This window comes from Ornithorhynchus anatinus, chromosome 7, assembly GCF_004115215.2.
Source record: "Ornithorhynchus anatinus isolate Pmale09 chromosome 7, mOrnAna1.pri.v4, whole genome shotgun sequence".
Classification (NCBI taxonomy): Eukaryota; Metazoa; Chordata; class Mammalia; order Monotremata; family Ornithorhynchidae; genus Ornithorhynchus; species Ornithorhynchus anatinus.
The window spans coordinates 48,344,995-48,362,607 of NC_041734.1; the positions used below are offsets into that span (position 1 = coordinate 48,344,995).

At 41.9% G+C, this 17,613-nt stretch overlaps 1 protein-coding gene across 1 annotated transcript in view; it reads right to left on the reverse strand.

Moving 5' to 3' along the window:
• ATP13A5 (ATPase 13A5) overlaps window positions 1-17,613 on the reverse strand; it is an 85,434-nt gene that overhangs the window by 35,102 nt on the left and 32,719 nt on the right. The window contains exons 13-21 of the mRNA XM_029069488.2: window positions 16,038-16,099; window positions 15,450-15,600; window positions 13,468-13,554; window positions 13,032-13,188; window positions 11,926-12,043; window positions 6,708-6,832; window positions 3,069-3,229; window positions 1,974-2,096; window positions 815-894 (exon numbers count right to left, since the gene is read on the reverse strand). Coding sequence (XP_028925321.1) covers window positions 815-894; window positions 1,974-2,096; window positions 3,069-3,229; window positions 6,708-6,832; window positions 11,926-12,043; window positions 13,032-13,188; window positions 13,468-13,554; window positions 15,450-15,600; window positions 16,038-16,099 — 1,064 coding nt within the window. The remainder of the gene's footprint in view (window positions 1-814; window positions 895-1,973; window positions 2,097-3,068; window positions 3,230-6,707; window positions 6,833-11,925; window positions 12,044-13,031; window positions 13,189-13,467; window positions 13,555-15,449; window positions 15,601-16,037; window positions 16,100-17,613) is intronic.

A 17,613-nucleotide genomic window follows, 5' to 3' on the forward strand; every position in this document is an offset into this window, starting at 1 on the left:
GAGGGGATGGAAGCCAGATTGGAGGGGGTCTAGGAGAGAATGGGAGTTAAGGAATTCTAAGCATCGATTGTAGACGACTCGTTCTAGGATTTTGGAGAGGAAGGGTAGTAGGGAGATAGGGCGATAACTGGAGGGGGAAGTGGGATCAAGAGCGGGTTTTTTTAGGATGGGGGAGACGTGGGCATGTTTGAAGGCAGAGGGGAAGGAGCCCTTGGAGATTGGGTAGTTAAAAATAGAAGTTAAGGAAGGTAGGAGGGCAGGGGCGATGGTTTTAATAAGGTGAGAGGGAATGGGGTCCGAGGCGCAGGTGGAGGGGGTGGCACTTGCGAGGAGGGAGGAGATCTCCTCTGAGGATACTGCAGGGAAGGATGGGAAAGTAGGGGAGAGGGTCAGTGGGGGGGAGGGGAGAGGCAGAGGGGTGACTTTGAGGAGCTCAGACCTGATCGTGTTGATTTTCGTGAGGAAATAGGTGGCCAGATCATTGGGGGTGAGAGATGGGGGAGGGGGAGGAACAGGGGGCCTAAGGAGAGAGTTAAAGGTCCGGAACAATCGGTGGGGGTGACGGGCATGGGTGTCGATGAGGGAGGAGAAGAAGCTTTGCCTGGCGGAGGAGAGGGCAGAGTTAAGGATCTTACACTCTAAAGGGGGAGACAGGTGTAGATATAGTTAGAACATATCTACCAGTACTAGTATGTTAAAATCTCCTAAGTGCTTAGTACAGTGCTCTGCACAGAGTAAGCACTCAGTAAATACAGTTGATCAATTGCATAAAGAAGCCATTTTCACACAATCACTATTCTGTAAAGGGACCTACTTTAATTTTTGGAATTCTTCCACAAGGCTTGATTTCTGCCCTGGAGACATTCTAGCAAAAATGGTCCCATTCACCAGTATCTGAAAAGAAAAACGCAACAACATCCAGGCTTAAGTGAAGACTTTCTCAGAGAAGATCCCCATTTCTCTCTCTTTATGCATCACTAGATTGTGTTACATCAAATGCTATGAGGGAAAATTAAAATTCCGTGAATATTTCATTCATTGGGCAAGATTTCCATTACTTAATGTCATTCTGCATCGTTGATATTATTCCGTATTTCTAGATCACCTCTCTGGGATAAAGAGATCTTGTCAATCCAGTAATCACTAGCAGAAAGTGTAGAATGATCTTCCCTCTAAACTGTTCTGACAGGCACCACACCCTGGAAGATACTACATTCCAGCAATAGTAATTATAATCATACTTGTCAAATTTAAGTGCTTACTGTGTGCCAAGCACTGTACTGAAAGCTAGGGTAAATGCAATATATGCTGATTGGATATAGTTCTGGTCCTACTTGGGGCTCACAGTCTAAGGGAGAGGGGGAGTAGGAATTGAACCCCCGTTTTACAAATGAGGAAATAAATGAGGAGAAGTTATTACGATATTAGCACTCAGTCTTAGAAACACAGCAGTTCTCAGCAGTCCACCTCTCAGCCCTCCCAACCCCATTAAACTCTGGTGAAAATCTAGCGAGACTTTTTTTTATAGTTTTCCATAACTAGATTAACTGTTGTACAATGATTGTGTTCTGAATGATTCCCAGCCCCAACAAACCCAAATATAAAAATTCAAGAGAGTGATGCCAGATGCTACCTTCTATTATTGGCATGATCATCAATCTGAAATGGGTTTAAACCGCACAAATTATCTGACCTTACCTGGAGCCCTCACCGTTAAACTTTGCAGAGTGCACAGGGATAGGACAGACCTGAGGTTGCATTGTGTGCCAGGTTCTGAGGTTACTGGTTTCAATCTGGGAGTGCTATGTAATAAGTTATTCGGGCTGGAAATGGAGGTGCCAATCTAGACACTGTTCTGCATCTTGTGAGGCATTTTTACCCTTTGGGATCATCCAGTTGGAGTCCTTCACCAGGCTAAAAGCCACTAACTCGGTGATCAAGCTGTAACCTATGACAAGTTTTCTTGCACTTACCTGTGGGAGTAGGCTGCTGAAATGCTGGGAAATCACCTGGTATGATTTGCCACTCATTGCAAAATGGTAATCGTCACTTCCACCTCCAGAATGAGAATCTTCTGTGATATTAATGTACATTTCCTAAAATCAAAGAAGCATTATGTCTACCCCGAGTCTTAATATATGCCTGCTTATTATGTAGATGTACAGTTTATATTATGCAATAATTAGTAGAGGGCAAAATATTAAGTAAATGGATATGCCTATAGAGTATAATTTGATAGCCTACTATAATTAAGCAAGACCATTAGGGTTTCTCAAAATGATATGTAGCGTGGTCTCGCTAACAGAGTACTTCACAAAATCTTTACCCTGAGGAAACTACAGAATTTGATTAATCTGCTGGGTAGATTAGATTCTGCTAGGTTCAAATAAATTGCTTCAGGGAGCCTAAGAAATGCTCTCCTGATTTTTTTTTTCAAGCCACTAAATTGTCCTCCTAGAATCTACTGTACTGCTCCAAAATCAAGCTGATGAGGTAAGACATGTTCTTCATATCATGGTATTCCTTAGCGCGGTATTGCACTTCATATTATAATGCTTCATATTATGATGGAAAAGTCAATTTATAAAACAGCATATGTCAGTGTATTCCTCTTGATAGCTCTGGTTTAAAGACAATTCTTCATCTTCTAGTAGAACTAGTAGTTTGCTGAAGAAAACATATAGATTGTGAGCTCTGTGTGGGACATGGACTATTTCCAACCCGATTATCCTGCGTCATCCCCAGGGCTTATAACAGTGTTTGACACATAGTAAGCACTTAATAAACACCACACATTATTATTATTATCATTGTTATTATTGATGTTGTCCATACCAAATCCAATTCTGTCTTTCCTGGGGACACACTCCCCCCCCCCCAACTTACTTTCTTCTAAGCTTATAGGAAGCTTATAAGTACCATGTCATCTAGAGAGCTTTCTGAGAGACTGGCTAATGTATGTTGCCCAAAGCACTCAACTCAACCCTTGAAATAATAGTAGGCAGAAGAGATGTAAAAAAATGGCTTAATGAACATATTGTTTTGGAGACTTTCTCAAGATTGCTTACGTGGTCTCCGGGGCTGTTATCGTTGTTTTCGATGAGCTTCCAGGTAATGGATGCAGGAATGAATTCTTCTGGTTCCTTTGCTTCAACCAGGATAATTTTATTACCCTTAGGAATCATTTCAGAATTTTTTGCAACAGTAATGGCTGTCTGAAGGTTGTCACCTGGATAATACATAGACGATCTTTATTTTGTATGTCTAGTGCAAAAATATGTTGCTATTAGTTTGGCATATGCTGATTCATGAAAAATAGATCTGCTTTGTACACTTGAAAAATAACATCATAGACCGCTGGGAACCACTCAGCCCCAGATCATCTAAATTCCCGGAATTATGCAATACTCACTCATTTCCTAATTCCATCGTGACCATATTGGCTTTAAATCAGAGGTGGCTAATAGTTTTGGCTAGAGGGCAACTTTCTGACTTCCCCAGTGTGGAGATGGCTACGCATGGGCTTGTCTCCTTCCGGCTGTTAAGGTGAGAGCTGGCAGGAGGGAGTGGATAGGCTTAAAATGTGGAAGACCAGGCATTTTCACCTATGGCAGTTTCCCCATGGAGCCAAGCTTATCGCAGATTCATTCATCAATGCTAACATGGTGTGAACTCAATCACAGTCAGGTTCTGGGATTGTGTACCCTAGATCCTCCCAAACACAAATCAAAGAACCATGGCTTATTTTCTGGAGAAAAACAGAGGAGTGGCAGACAGGGGAATCCTCTAGACTGTAAACTCATTGAGGGCAGGGAATGTTTCTGTTTCTTGTTGTATTGTACTCTTTCAAGTGCTTAGTTCAGTGCTCTCCACACAGTAAGCGCTCAATAAATACAATTGAATTGAATAAATGTCATTCAGCCAGTCAATCATATTTATTGAGTGCTTACTGTGTGCAGAGCACTGAACTAACCAAATAATAATAATAATAATTGTAGCATTAAGAGCTGACTGTGCCAGGCAGAGCAAAATAATAATCATCATAATAATGGTATTTGTTATGTGCTCACCACGTGCCAAGTACTGTTCTAAGCACTGGGGTAGATACAAGGTAATCATGTTGTCCCACATGGGGCTCACAGTCTTAATCCCCATTTTACACATGAGGTGACTGAGGCACAAGGAATTGAAGTAGCTCGCCCAAGGTTACACAGCAGACAAGTGGCGAGCCGTGATTAGAACCCATGTCCTCTGACTCCCAAGCCTATGCGCTTTCCACTAAGCCATGCTGCTTCTCTTAAGTACCAAGTACTTAGTGCTGGAGTGGATGCAAGCAAATCTGGTTGGACACTGTCCCTGTCCCACATGGGGCTCACAGTCTTCATTCCCATTATACAGATGAGGTAACTCATGCCCAGAAAAGTGAAGTGACTTGCCAGGGACCCACAGCAGACAAGTGGCAGAGCTGGGATTAGAACCCATGACCATCTGACTTCCAGGATAGTGTTCTATCCACTAGGCTATATTATAACAATGTCACAAACACATTCCCTGGCTACAATGAGCTTAGTCATGTTGTGTATGGAATTATGACCATCTCTGTGGCAAGGACCACATCCCTCTTCTGACAGAGGATGCTGCAGACAGGAGATGTGATTTTCCAAACATGCCTGAAGCTATTTTAATGCAGTGTTCCTCAAGTCATGCTTATTTCACATCAAGCTGGGGGACTTAGATATGTTTCTCAGTGGAGCAAGGGAGCCAAGGGGTTCCCCTTGCTCCTTAGGATGCTGCAAGCTGGAGGTTCCTGATTTATCTGGAAGTCTGCCTCCCACCACTGGGGTTACTGCACCTCTTTCCAAGACTTCCAGGGAGGCCCACTTCTTCTGGCTAAGGATAAAGGAAGACTCCCCTTGTTTCCTCCTGCCCTTGAGCCAATTTCTTCAGTTTCAGGGAGGAGAGCTGGGAGTGGAGTTTGTCTCCTATCTCAGACTGCAGCCTTGAGAGATGGGACCTGAGCCACTGCAGACTGGTCTCTATTCAGTCCTCCCTATCACCTGTGTCACATGGAGCAAGAGTAAATACTGAAGAAGAAGCCCATGGGGTAAAAGTAACAAGTGAGGAGATACATTAGAATAGAAAATGGAAATCAGGATTTCAGATGCCACACAAATTCAGGTTTTCAGAACCAACAAAAGGCAAAGAGCGAAAGTTACATTGAACCTCAAACTTGCTGTTAGCAACTAAACATGTCCAGTGGAGGAGTCTGATTCCTGGATATCAGGTCTGGTTTTAGGTTGAGCTTAGATTCAGCATAGCTTAATGGATAGGCCACGGGCCTGGGAGTCAAGGTCGTAGGTTCTAATCCCGGCTCCACTACTTCTCTGCTGTGTGACCTTGGACAAGTCACTTCACTTCTCTGTGCCTCTTACATCATCCGTAAAATGGGGATTGAGACTTTGAGCCCCACATGGGACAGGGACTGTGTCCAATACAATTTGCTTGTATCCACCCCAGAGCTTCGTACAGTGCCCGCCAAACAATGAGCACTTAAAAAATACTACAATTATTATTGTTATAGAAGGGGAGAAGGGAAAGAAGAAGGGGCATGTGTAGAGCGTTGGATTCTTCAGGTCCTTAGCAGAGAGAAAGGAGTTCAATGTCCTGGGCATGGAGAACAGGAAGAGGTGGGGAAAGGAGAGAGACCTAGCTACACCCATGTTCACCTGCGCGTATGAATGCACACACACGTGGCTCACCCTGAGAAGTCTTCATCTTGGGACAGCCAAGCAAAGAAGTGAGGCTGTGCCTTTCCTGTTCCTAATTTTGGTATTGAAGTAATGTTGGTATTTGTTAAGCACTTACTATGTGCCGAACACTGTTCTAAGCGCTGGGGTAGACATAGGGGAATCAGGTTGTCCCACGTGGGGCTCACAGTCTTAATCCCCATTTTACAGATGAGGGAACTGAGGCACAGAGAAGTTAGGTGACTTGCCCACAGTCACACAGCCGACAAGTGGCAGAGCTGGGATTCGAACTCATGAGCCCTGACTCCAAAGCCCGTGCTCTTTCCACTGAGCCACGCTGCTTCTCTGTACTTACTATGTGCCAAATACCCATACAAAACACTTGAGTAGGTACAAGATAATCAAGACAGAGAGAGTACCTGTCCCAGATACGCTTACCCTATAAGTAGGAAGAAAAACAGATATTGAATACCTACTTTAAAGATTCAGAAGCCAAAGCAGAGAATTTACGTGAACTGCTTAAAATCACACAGCAGGCAAGTGATGGTGCTGGGATTAAAAACCAAGATTAGATGGGTCATAACCCTGGCAAATATAGATTTACCATTTCACTTTAGATACCTGAATTGTAATGTTGGTCCTCACTTGAGCCCTGACACCTCTTATAATACAAACTAAGTATGGAAGTAAATAAACTTGAAGCCCCCACAGCATTCATGTCTCCACTTGGTTCCCTCGTAATGGAGCTAATATTCCTTTTGAGGCAGGATCCTAGATGCCAGCCAAGAACAGTGTATCTTTTCAGAAAAAAATTTGTCTTAGTGTACTGAAAAGCTTCATCAAAATACATGTGCTTCTTTCTTTTTGTGCCAGTCAATTCAGTCATTGTCCTGTTACTAATTACAATAGAAATTAAGCATTCTGGACATAATAAGACAGAATTAGGACCCCTTTAGATACCTGTGATCATAACTGTCCGTATCCGAGCACGACTGAGTTCTTGCAAGACTGGCTTGGTCTCTTTTTTCAAGCGATTCTCCATGACCAGAAAGCCTAGGAATAGTAAATCTGATTCCACTTGCTCCCTTAAAATAAAGACAACAGCACTAATTAACATGGATTCCACATGCTTTCCATATAGGTCTCCAGTGTAGGAAACATTTTGGTCAGTGGGAGAGGTGACAGTGTGTCAGTTTATACATCGCGGAACCTGACCTAGGACAAATTACAGACTGCACCTCATGTTTCACATTCAAACCCCAACTTTGGCCACCAAAGAAGCAGATGAGAGTTGAAAGTACAGCTTTCTATCCTCACCTCCGAGCTCAGACAAAGCCAGAGGGGGTTTCTAAGCTGGTCAGCGGCCTTGCAGTATTGCCCCCAGGATGGTTCAATCATTCATTCATTCAATCCCATTTATCGAGTGCTTACTGTGTGCAGAGCACTGTAGTAAGCGCTTGGGAGAGTACAGTACAACAATAAACAGACACATTCCCTGCCCATGACGAGTTTACAATCTAGAGTTTACACTGGAACTCAGTGTATTGATTGAGCACTTACTCTGTGCAGAGCACTGTACCAAGTGTCAGGGAGGGTACATACGTGCTTTAGCTTTAACAAAACGAACCACCTCACCTGGAGGTGTAAAATTGAGGCACTGCACCCTGACCTTAGTTCATAAGTCATAGATTTAACATTTTTTTCATAGAATTCTAGGGATGGAAGGGACATCCTGTTGTCTCTAGGGCATCGCCTCCATCTTTCTATGAACGTCACCAAGCCATGCCAAACAGATAGGTGCAACCTATCATTTTTTAAACACTCTCCAGGGAGAGTTCCTTAACATCCTTAAGTAAGTCCTTCGATTATTCAACAATCTGTGTGTTTAGAATTGCAGTGATAGATAAAGAAATAGAAAGGCCAGTTCATTCTTTGGGAAACTGTCACAGTGTTGGAGGCAGTGTGTAATCAGGTTCCAGACCAAAATTTTAAAGAGCTGAAGTGTTGTCCAGCCTTCTTAATAATAATAATATTTTTAAGCGCTACTATGTGCCTAGCACTATTCTAAACACTGGAGTAGATAGACGTTAATCAGATCCCACAGGGGGCTCACATCTAAGCATTTAATCCCCATTGTGCAGATGCGGAAACAGAGACAAAGAGAAATTAAGTGACTTTCCCAAAGTCACACAGCAGACAAGTGGCACAGTGGGAATTAGAACCCAGGTCCTCCAACTTCCAGGCCCACGCTCTTTCCACTTGGCCACACCGCTTCTCTTGATAACTGTAAGACCGAGACCACATACAAGCACCATATCTAGCTGCTTAAGCAGTTCCACCAGTGTTCATTTACAGTCCAGATTCAACATCATAAGACAAGAGAAGCTCACTGATACTTAAGTTCTGGAACATAGACTCTTAGCATCAAAACTAAGCTTACCTTAACAGGCTGGGTGGGATGTGAGAGAAAAATGCAGGAACAGAGTTCTCAAACAGCTGCTGCTGAATGGAGACCCGAAATTGGGAAACAGAAAGCAAGGTGAGCAGAAGCGGCATTTGCCTCTTGGAGTGCTGCATCCCAGCTGAAAGCTGGGCATCAGTTGCTAAGGATAGACCAGTGTGACACACTGCCATCAAGAAAAGTGGCTCTTGTTGATAAAATCTTCATGTGGACAGAGAGATGAGGAGGCAAAAGAGAAAATTGCAGTGATAAAGAGGGACTGGTGTTGCAAATATTAAGCACAACTCAACAAGGGATAACACCTTTTGTGTGCCCAATGTGCCTAGTGCTGTGGAATCACCATTGACCTTTGCATTTATGCATTCATTCAATTGTATTTATTGAGTGCTCACCGTGTGCAGAGCGCTGTACTAAGCGCTTGGAAAGTACAATTCAGCAACAGAGACAATCCCTGCCCACAACGGGCTCACAGTCTAGAAGAGGGGAGACAGACATCAAAACAAGTAAACAGGCATCAATATAAATAAATATATATATACACACACACAGCCACACACTCACACTTTGCAACCGCACACACACTCATGGGTGAGTTTCACTGTCAGTGATGTTTTCTTCGAATACATGCCAACTATATCTACCTTTAGAACATTTATATTTTGCTAATCTGACTCCTTCTGCTCCAATTTATAGTCTTTTTAATCTTTATTGGGTATGGAAAACTGTAGCCATATTTCATAGCATACCGTTGAGTGACTCGAAGACTGGGGAAACAATCATAAAACTAGATGTGCTTTGCAATTGAACATTACTTCTCACTCTTTACAACTATGAAACAATCAAATTTTCCTGTCTTTTATCCCATTAGATCTATTTCAAAGATGGATAAACTGAAGTCTAAAGCTAAAGTGATTTATTCATCTCCGAGCTAATCGGTAAATCAGCCGGAGACTTAGTGAACAATTTGATAGACACAATATGTGGCTTGATTGCTTGGATGAGACCAGGTGAGCTGAGACAGGTCATTTACCTGACTCTGGCTTCCAGATGCCAACAGTGATGTTATGAGGAGCACAGCAGTAGTCGGTGTAGAAATATGAGTTTGTGTCAAGCTCCTAATTTATGCAAACTGTATAAATGATCATAGCTAGCCCATTACTTAATGGCCAACTTACCCCTGGTGATGGCCTAGAGGGGCCAAATCATTTTGCATTTAGGAATTTGGTACTTTAGACTAGATCATCGATTTTATTTTGAGAAGCAGAGTGTCCTAGTAGATAGAAGATGGGCCTGGGAGTCAGAAGAGCTAGGTTCTAATCCCAGCTCTGCCACTTATCTCCTGTGTGTCCTTGAGAAGTCACTTCACTTCTCTGGCCCTCAGTTTCCTCATCTGTAAAATGGGGATTAAGACTGTGAGCCCCATATGGAACAGGGACTGTATCCAACCCAATTTGCTTGTATCCACCCCAACACTTAGTACAGTGTCTGAAGCATAGTAAGTAATTAGAAAAATCACAATTATTATTATTATCATTGTCATTACTATAATCAATGTTAAATCACCAAAACAGCAATCTGGATTCTCTCTTTGGTTTGGGACCTTACCAAGGTTTGGTAGTCGTTCTCTTGGACTACTAGGAAATCATTTGGAGCCTTGCACTTGCACTGAACTAAATAGATCCTTAAGGGGCAAAATGGCTAATTTACCCCCTTGAGCCTGATTAATGACCAATTTACCCCCACTGATGGCCTAGAGGGGGCAAATCATTTTGCATTTAGGAATCTGGTATTGCAGACTAGATCATTGGTTTTGTTTACTTTTTATTTAGAGAAGACATTCAGTTAATAATAATCATGGCCCCATATCTCTGTAAGAGACTAATAACCAAATAAAAAAATAGTTAAGGACAATTTCAACATGATAGTTAAAATAGCTTCTCTCTAGTAATCATTGAAAATGCATCTATTCTTTTTATTTATCCCTAAAGAACTCAATGTAAGTCTTAGTTTCTGCTTTTTCTCCATTCCCTTTGGTCAGTTTTCAGTGAGCCATGACTGGAGTTCCAGCATATCACTGAAAACTCCAAATCCCCACCCGTTAGAAAAAAATACCAATTACCCACTTGGATAGAAACAAGACAAGTGGGTTTCATTCAATTCAATTCCTCTGCTGAGCTGCTTACTTTCCTACTAAATTATGTCATGGCAGACCACACTCGGCCGTGCAAATTGAGTATTTTTTAGGCCCAGCAGGGTGGTGAAATCAGTCAAGGCAGCATGTGTCAGTGTTACCTAGCAACCAAAACTCACGAGCAGCAGTGTCAGGAAATGTGACAGATTCTGCTGGCAGTAGCCCAGTTAGAAACAGGGTATCACAGGGTCAGAAGGACAAGAACTGGACAGGTGGAGAAGGGAACAAGCCAGGGAATAAAGGGATAAGATGAGTTATTTCATCAGCATCACATAAGAGCTGTCTGTATCATCACCTGGCAAGGCAGTATCAAAAACAGTGAAGCCCAGGAAGACAGGCAATTCACCATCACTGAGGCAGTGCTTGTTTCAAAGTACCATTTGCCAAACGGGTCAAGGAGAAATGATACCCAAGCTGCAATAAGCACTCAATAAATACCACTGATGATGGTGATTGATTGCTATTGTATTGAATTCTCCCAAGCTCTTACTACACTATTCTGCACACAGTGAGCACTCAATAAATACCACCGCTGTTAATGATGGACTGGTTGAACCCAAATCCAAATTTTAAGAAACCAAGGCCTTAGGTAGCTATAGCATTAGACCCTGGATGTTTCAGCCTTCACGATTTCATAGCAGTCTTATTTCTGTCTTCTCGTAGCACTGCGTTTCGCTACTACCTGTGAAAGACACATGGTTAATTAGCTGCTTGAAGTCAGGGATTGGATCTACCATTGTATTGGTCTGTCTTAAGTACTGGATAGGCATTACGTGCACAGATCTGAACCTCTCAAACATTTGATATTCACCCCACCCTTAGTTCCACAGTCTTTATGTACATGTCCTATTCTCTCCCATTTCCCCTACCTGGTATGTATTTTACATCTGTATCCCCCACTAGACTGTAAATCCTTTGAGGGCAGAGAACATGTCTATCGTTACATTATACTCTCTCAAATGCTTAGTACAGTGCTCTGTGTGGGGTAAGCAATCAATAAATACCATTGCTTGATAAATTAGTACAGTACTCTGCATGAAGTACTTAATAAATATCGATTGAATCACTGAATAGTACAGCGCTCTGCATGAAGTGCTTAATAAATGCAACTGATTGATTAAGAAAGAGGAGTGAGGTGAAAAAGGAGGCAATAAGTCGTTCAAAGCTGGGTAGCCATGATCAGAAAACAAAACAAAGTCATTAACAAAAGAGAGAATCTGGGAAAAAATGAAAAAGTGAAAGGATAAAAATGTCATAATGGTAGGAGACTTAGACAATTTTCAACCATGTGGAGAACATGAATGAGAACTTAATTGGTCAACTCCCAAATGATTTCACGTGATTATCTGTTCGTGATGTTCTCTGGCCTGGCCAGCTATCTGTTGAAAACACAATGCACTAGATGACATGATGGTATGTGTGTAAGTAAGAGAATTAGAATGAGTAACGTATAGTATTTTCAAAGATGAAGAGATAACCTATAAAGAGGTAGAAACGGTCTATGTTCCAGCTATATATCACCTTACCTGGTTAAACCATCCACTTCCAAACTGTTCTTTATCTTCAGAGGTTTATGTGCCAGCGCAATGACACGGAAACCTTGCAATGTATAAAATTTCAACATCTTTGTGAAATTCTGGGGAACTGTTGAGATGAACAGGAGAGTGATGAATAACAGGTCACTGTGAAGGCTTTTAAGGCTCACGAGTGGCAATTCACGATTTAATCCTTCTGATAATTTTTTGATCTGTCACTGATATGTTTTCTTCCTCCTTCATCTGAAACTTCCCCAACCTCTTTGAAGTACCTAAGGCCCCAGCAGTGATGTGTTATAGTTTTTCCTTGGCTAAATACTAGGGCATAAGGTAAGAATTCTTGGAAAATGCCATTTGTTCAGAGCTTCTTTGCTTAAGCCTGCATACTGGTTCATTCAGAGAGGGAAGAAAAGAAACTGAGAGATCAGGTTAAAGAGGTCTGTGCATACGTTTTGTGGTTTCATTTCGAGGGAGAAAGGACTGTGGGTTAAAATTGGTTTATTTAGCTTTCCTACTTACTGGCTTGTACGAGTGGAGCTCCGTCTATATTCAAGTCCTTGCTGGGTTGGTGGGAAATTTCCACAACTTAGTTGAGTAGCATATAAAGACTGTAAGCTCTTTGTGGGCAGGGTGCCTGTCTACCAACTCTATCATATTGCACGTGGCTCAGTGGCAAGAGCCCGTGCTTGGGAGTCAGAGGTCATGGGTTCGAATCCCAGCTCTGCCATGTCAGCTGTGTGAGTGTGGGCAAGTCACTTAACTTCTCAGTGCCTCAGTTCCCTCATCTATAAAATGGGGATTAAGACTGTGAGCCTCACGTGGGGCAATCTGATTACCCTGTATCTACCCCAGCGCTTAGAACAGTGCTCTGCAATAGTAAGCGCTTAACAAATACCAACATTATTATTATTATATTGTACCCTCCCATGTGCTTAGTACAGATCTCTGCACTCAGTAAGTGCTCAAAAAATATGATTGATTGATTAATATCCTTCAGGTTGTGTTTGTTTTGAGGGAGAGGAAGTTGGGAAAAGAAGATTGCAGAAAGGTGTTTTGGCCTACAGAAATCCAAAATCCAGAAAAGAGGATGCTGATACCTGTCTCCGGTCTACAAAATCTTGCCACCATTTCTGGTGCTCCTTTCATATATGCTTCAAAATGATGCTTCCCAATCTCCTGAGTAATGACTGACATCCTCTGCAAGCTTGAAGAGAATGGAAATTGACACAAGATGGCGATTGCTTCTACCGGAGCCTGGGAAAAAGTCCAAAAGGAGGCACTGTTTACTAGAATAAATTTTTTGCCCCTCAAAATCTTTTCCTACCAACAACAGTGTTTGTAGCATATAAAAAGAAACTATTAAATTTAGCATCAGTATTGTACATCAAATCTATTTAACACTTAACATAGTCATTAATGGTAGCGAAACCAAAAATGGTTTAGAGTTGGTGAATCATCCAGAGTCAAAGAAAATTGATTGCGATCTTATAACGATATTCCAGTAATTCATGCTTTCAATGGAGCAACTCTTACATGACTGGCTCTTGAGCCCGGTTTTATAATTATACTTGAAGCTGGTATTCCAATCTCATGGTCAGCCAGGATGGAATCTTCCATTTCCTGTGTAAAAATAGAGAACTCGTATGCGGTGCCTTTAGAGAAGAATCATAATTTGGGAGAGTTGAAGTGTTGTTAGCAAACCTATTTTTTATTTTTTTTTTTTTTCCCAAAAGTTCGATATTTAGCCTTCTCAGTAGTTTGGATACCATATTCTAATGTATCTGTTGAACTGATAGTTTGTTTTTTTTAAATAGTATTTGTGAAGTGTTTACTATGGGCCAGACACTATACTAAGTGCAGGGGTAGATAATAAAGTAATCAGGTGGGTCACGGTCAATATCCCCCAGACGGGCAGTGGGCCCGGGGGCCAGGGGTTATGGAGGGTAATGCCCCCGCGGGGTACAGTCCTTCCCGAGGGGCGGGGAAATAACCACTTCAGTTTATCCTCCATCTCCTCTCTGTGGTGGCAGTGGTGGCCTGGATCGGGACGATCGTGATGCAGACGTGGCATAGCAGCAGTGTCTGGCAATTCCACCCGTCCCACACAGTAGCCCTTTCAGCTCCACTCCTCAAGGATCTAGGGTGGCTGCCGCTTTGATTTTTCATTCTGCTCCTACTCTTTGTCTGGGGAAGCTGTGGCAGCCAAGACAGTGTGGTCACCTCTAAACGAAATGACACACCAGAGACTCCATCCCCCTGCCCCTGGGGTCAGCTCGGGGAAGAAGACTCATAGGGCACATGTCTTCCCATCCACTCCCCGTCCCCAGACAGGCTCCGTCCTCCTGCCCTGCTATGGGAGATCAGCTCCGGAGGAAAGTCCCACCTCTTCCTTCCTGGGTGCCACTCCCTGGTTGCAAGACCAGGTGATTTTGTAATTTAAATTATGAAGATAATTGCTCATGAGCGGATATAAATCACTTATCAGATCATTTTGAAGGATTTTACCCAACAGGGTGTTGCAGCGCAGACTGCTCCCATCCATCGTGGAAAGCTCATTGTGTGCAGGGAATGTGTCTGTTTATTGTTATATTGTACTCTGCCAAGCACTTAGTTCAGTGCTCTACACACAGTGCTCAGTAAATATTATTGTATAAAAACCCACATAATCGGTTTCCTTCTCAGATTGGGTCTCAGTAGAACACAAGAGTCAGGAATCTGGCCTTGGGCTGAGAGTCTCAGCTGGGATGAGTGAACTGGACCAGAAAATCTGTGCCACGCAGGGATAGTTTCTGTTGTTAAAGTGAAGTAAGAGTTTTTTGGGAAAGCCAAAAGGTCCTGGATCGACCAGGGGGTGTGAGGAAAGGTGGGAGTGGGCGAGGGGGAGGGAAATCTCCTTTTGCCTGAATAACCTGGGATTGATTCTCTAAGCAGCTCTGAACTCACTGAATCACTGTGCAACTTGCCATTTCACTTTTGTAAGGTTTGCCTGGCCTTGGAAATAAGTAAGCTCTAAGACAATGAAACATCAAAAACCATGACTTCAGCTTCTGCTGCTGCCTATCATAAATTACTTGGATGAATCACTTAATTCCCTTCAATCAGTTCTCCATCTGACAAGAGCACAAGAGTACTAGACATTTTAGGAGACAAGGTCCCTCATTTCTCACTGAAAAATTCCTGCCTAACTCATTCTCCATAATCATAATGTAATAATGGCATTTGTTAGTGCTTACTATGTGCCAGGGACTGTACTTAGCACTGGAGTGAATACTAGCAAAGCAGATTGGACGCAGTCCCTGTCCCATGTGGGGCTCACAGTCTTGATCCCCATTTTATAGATCAGGTAACTGAAGCACAGAGAAGTGAAGCTGCTTGCCCAAGGTCACACAACTGACAAGTGAATTTGCTCTCTGATTAATTGTTAAGTTGTCCAACTGCTCTTTTTTCGAAACCCCTTGAAAATTCTTCTTCCAAAGGTTTTCCTCAGCTGGATAGTGATTAAATCCCACCCTTACCCAGTTGGTGCCCTCAAACATTTTGAGGTCCAGAGGGTCTCCCTGGATTGTCCCCTCCAGAACGATCAGAGAGTGGCAGCTGGCCATTGCACCACACAGCGGTCCCCAGGGGAGAACCTTGCCCGAAGTGAAGCGGTGGACTTCCTGGAAGCTATTGGAAAAAAATGGGAGATAATTCATTCAGTTCATTCCGTTGTAGTTAGTGAGCATTTACTGTGTGCAGAGCCCTGCACTAAGCATAATAGTGGAAGATGAAGATCAGGGAAAGAAGAAGGAAGGGGAACATATTTTGATAAGGGGTAAATGGACGGGGTTTGGAGGCACAGGTGAAGGAGGTAGATTTTGAGAGGTGGCAGGAGATCTTCCTTGCTCTCTTTATTCACCACCCCCCTCCCCTTCCCACAGCCCTTATGAACACATCCATAATTTATTTTTGTTAATGTCTTTCTCTTCCTATAGACTATAAGCTTGTTGTGCACAGCGAATATGTCTGTTGTGTTGTATTCTCCCAAGAGTTTAGGACAATGTCTTGAGCACAGTAAGCACTTAGTAAATACAATTGATTGATATTCAGCTCATGCATCCTACCTGTTGTCCGCAGCAGGAACAGTTCCCCATAGATCCAGTCCATCTTCTGTTAGGGTTCCAGTCTAAAGGAAAAGAAACACTTCTAAAAGCAAAAATTTACAGTTGAGGTCATTTTATTTAAAAAATAAAAGCCATTTAAAAAAGTGAGGTATGTGGAAGTGGAAAAAAAAACTATTGGCCTTAAGCCTTATCTAGAGGAAATATTGTTCTGAGTATAACACAAAAGAATATTTAAATCATCAACATCAGTGTAACAGTTGGGTAGTTCAGGTCAAAAGCATACTTTAGCCTGCATGCAAGTCAAGGACCAAATCAAATAACAGGTTTCAGGATTAAAGCAATATTAGCCCCTATTTCAAATTGCTCATTCACTTAGAATGTTCTTCTGCCTCCCACCAAAAAGACTTTCTGTCTTTATTTTTCCTCCTGAAATTTAAAAGCAGCTTCATTGTCTATAGACTTCAACTTGAATTGTTGCTCTTCAAAATTGGAATTACCATCCCAATATAGAATCAATCTTTTCCTCCCAAATCATTTTTTTCATTTCCTTGTTTTCATAAAAAATCATTTTAGAAAATCAAATGTCTGAAAAAATAATAAACTGACAGAAATAAAATTTAAACTGAATTGCTTTAGTGTTAAAAGGGAAAATAATGCAGAAATACTCAAAATAGAGGCCCAGATTCTTATGTAAATTAATAGGAGAAAAGTAAGGATTAGTCTAATGAATGCCATATACCAATGTCTATTAGGGATTTTTCCTACTGTAAATACACCTATAGGTCAAATATAGTCATATTTTACAAACCAAAATAATGTGAAAATATGATTTTTGTCACTTCTGAGTCTTTTTTAAAAATATAAAATAATAGTTGTGGTTGATGGACAGGGGTTTATAATTGCAGTTAGCAGAAATAAAAAAAAATGAAACAGAAGAATGGAGTCAAGTTATTTCTTTTTCTAGTCCAGTCTCAATGATCATGGTTAATTAAATCTTTAGGTGACAGCATTCTAAAAACATGAATTGTTTGGCATTCTCCTGTAAGACTTTAAGGCAATGGAATGTACTAGATCAGCTTTAAAGGTCTATTGCAGTGATAAAATTTATAGATAACATATGGTGGAGAGATCTCTAATTTGGTGCCTTAAAATACCACTACTGGCAAATAATATTAAATGAGGGGTTGTGAAATAAATGTGGGTTTGGAAATAAGGATTTCATGGACTTATTTGAAACCCAAGCTTTAGTTTTCACTTCATGCCATCAAACAGAAAACACATGTACTACTGATGAAAAGCATAGTGGTCCCAAGTAGAGAAGAAGCTTAGCCTCCTAGGAGTCAGAGGATGTGGGTTCTAATCCCAGCTCCATTACTTCTCTGCTGAGTGACCATGGGCAAGTCACTGTGCTTTTCTGTGCCTCAGTTACCTCATCTGTAAAATAGGCTTTAAGACCGTGAGCCCCATGTGGGACATGGACTGATTAGATTTTATCTATCCCAGTTCTTAATACAGTGCCTACCACATTGTAAATGCTTAGCAGCACCATTTTTTAAAAAATCTATTTTTTCAGCAG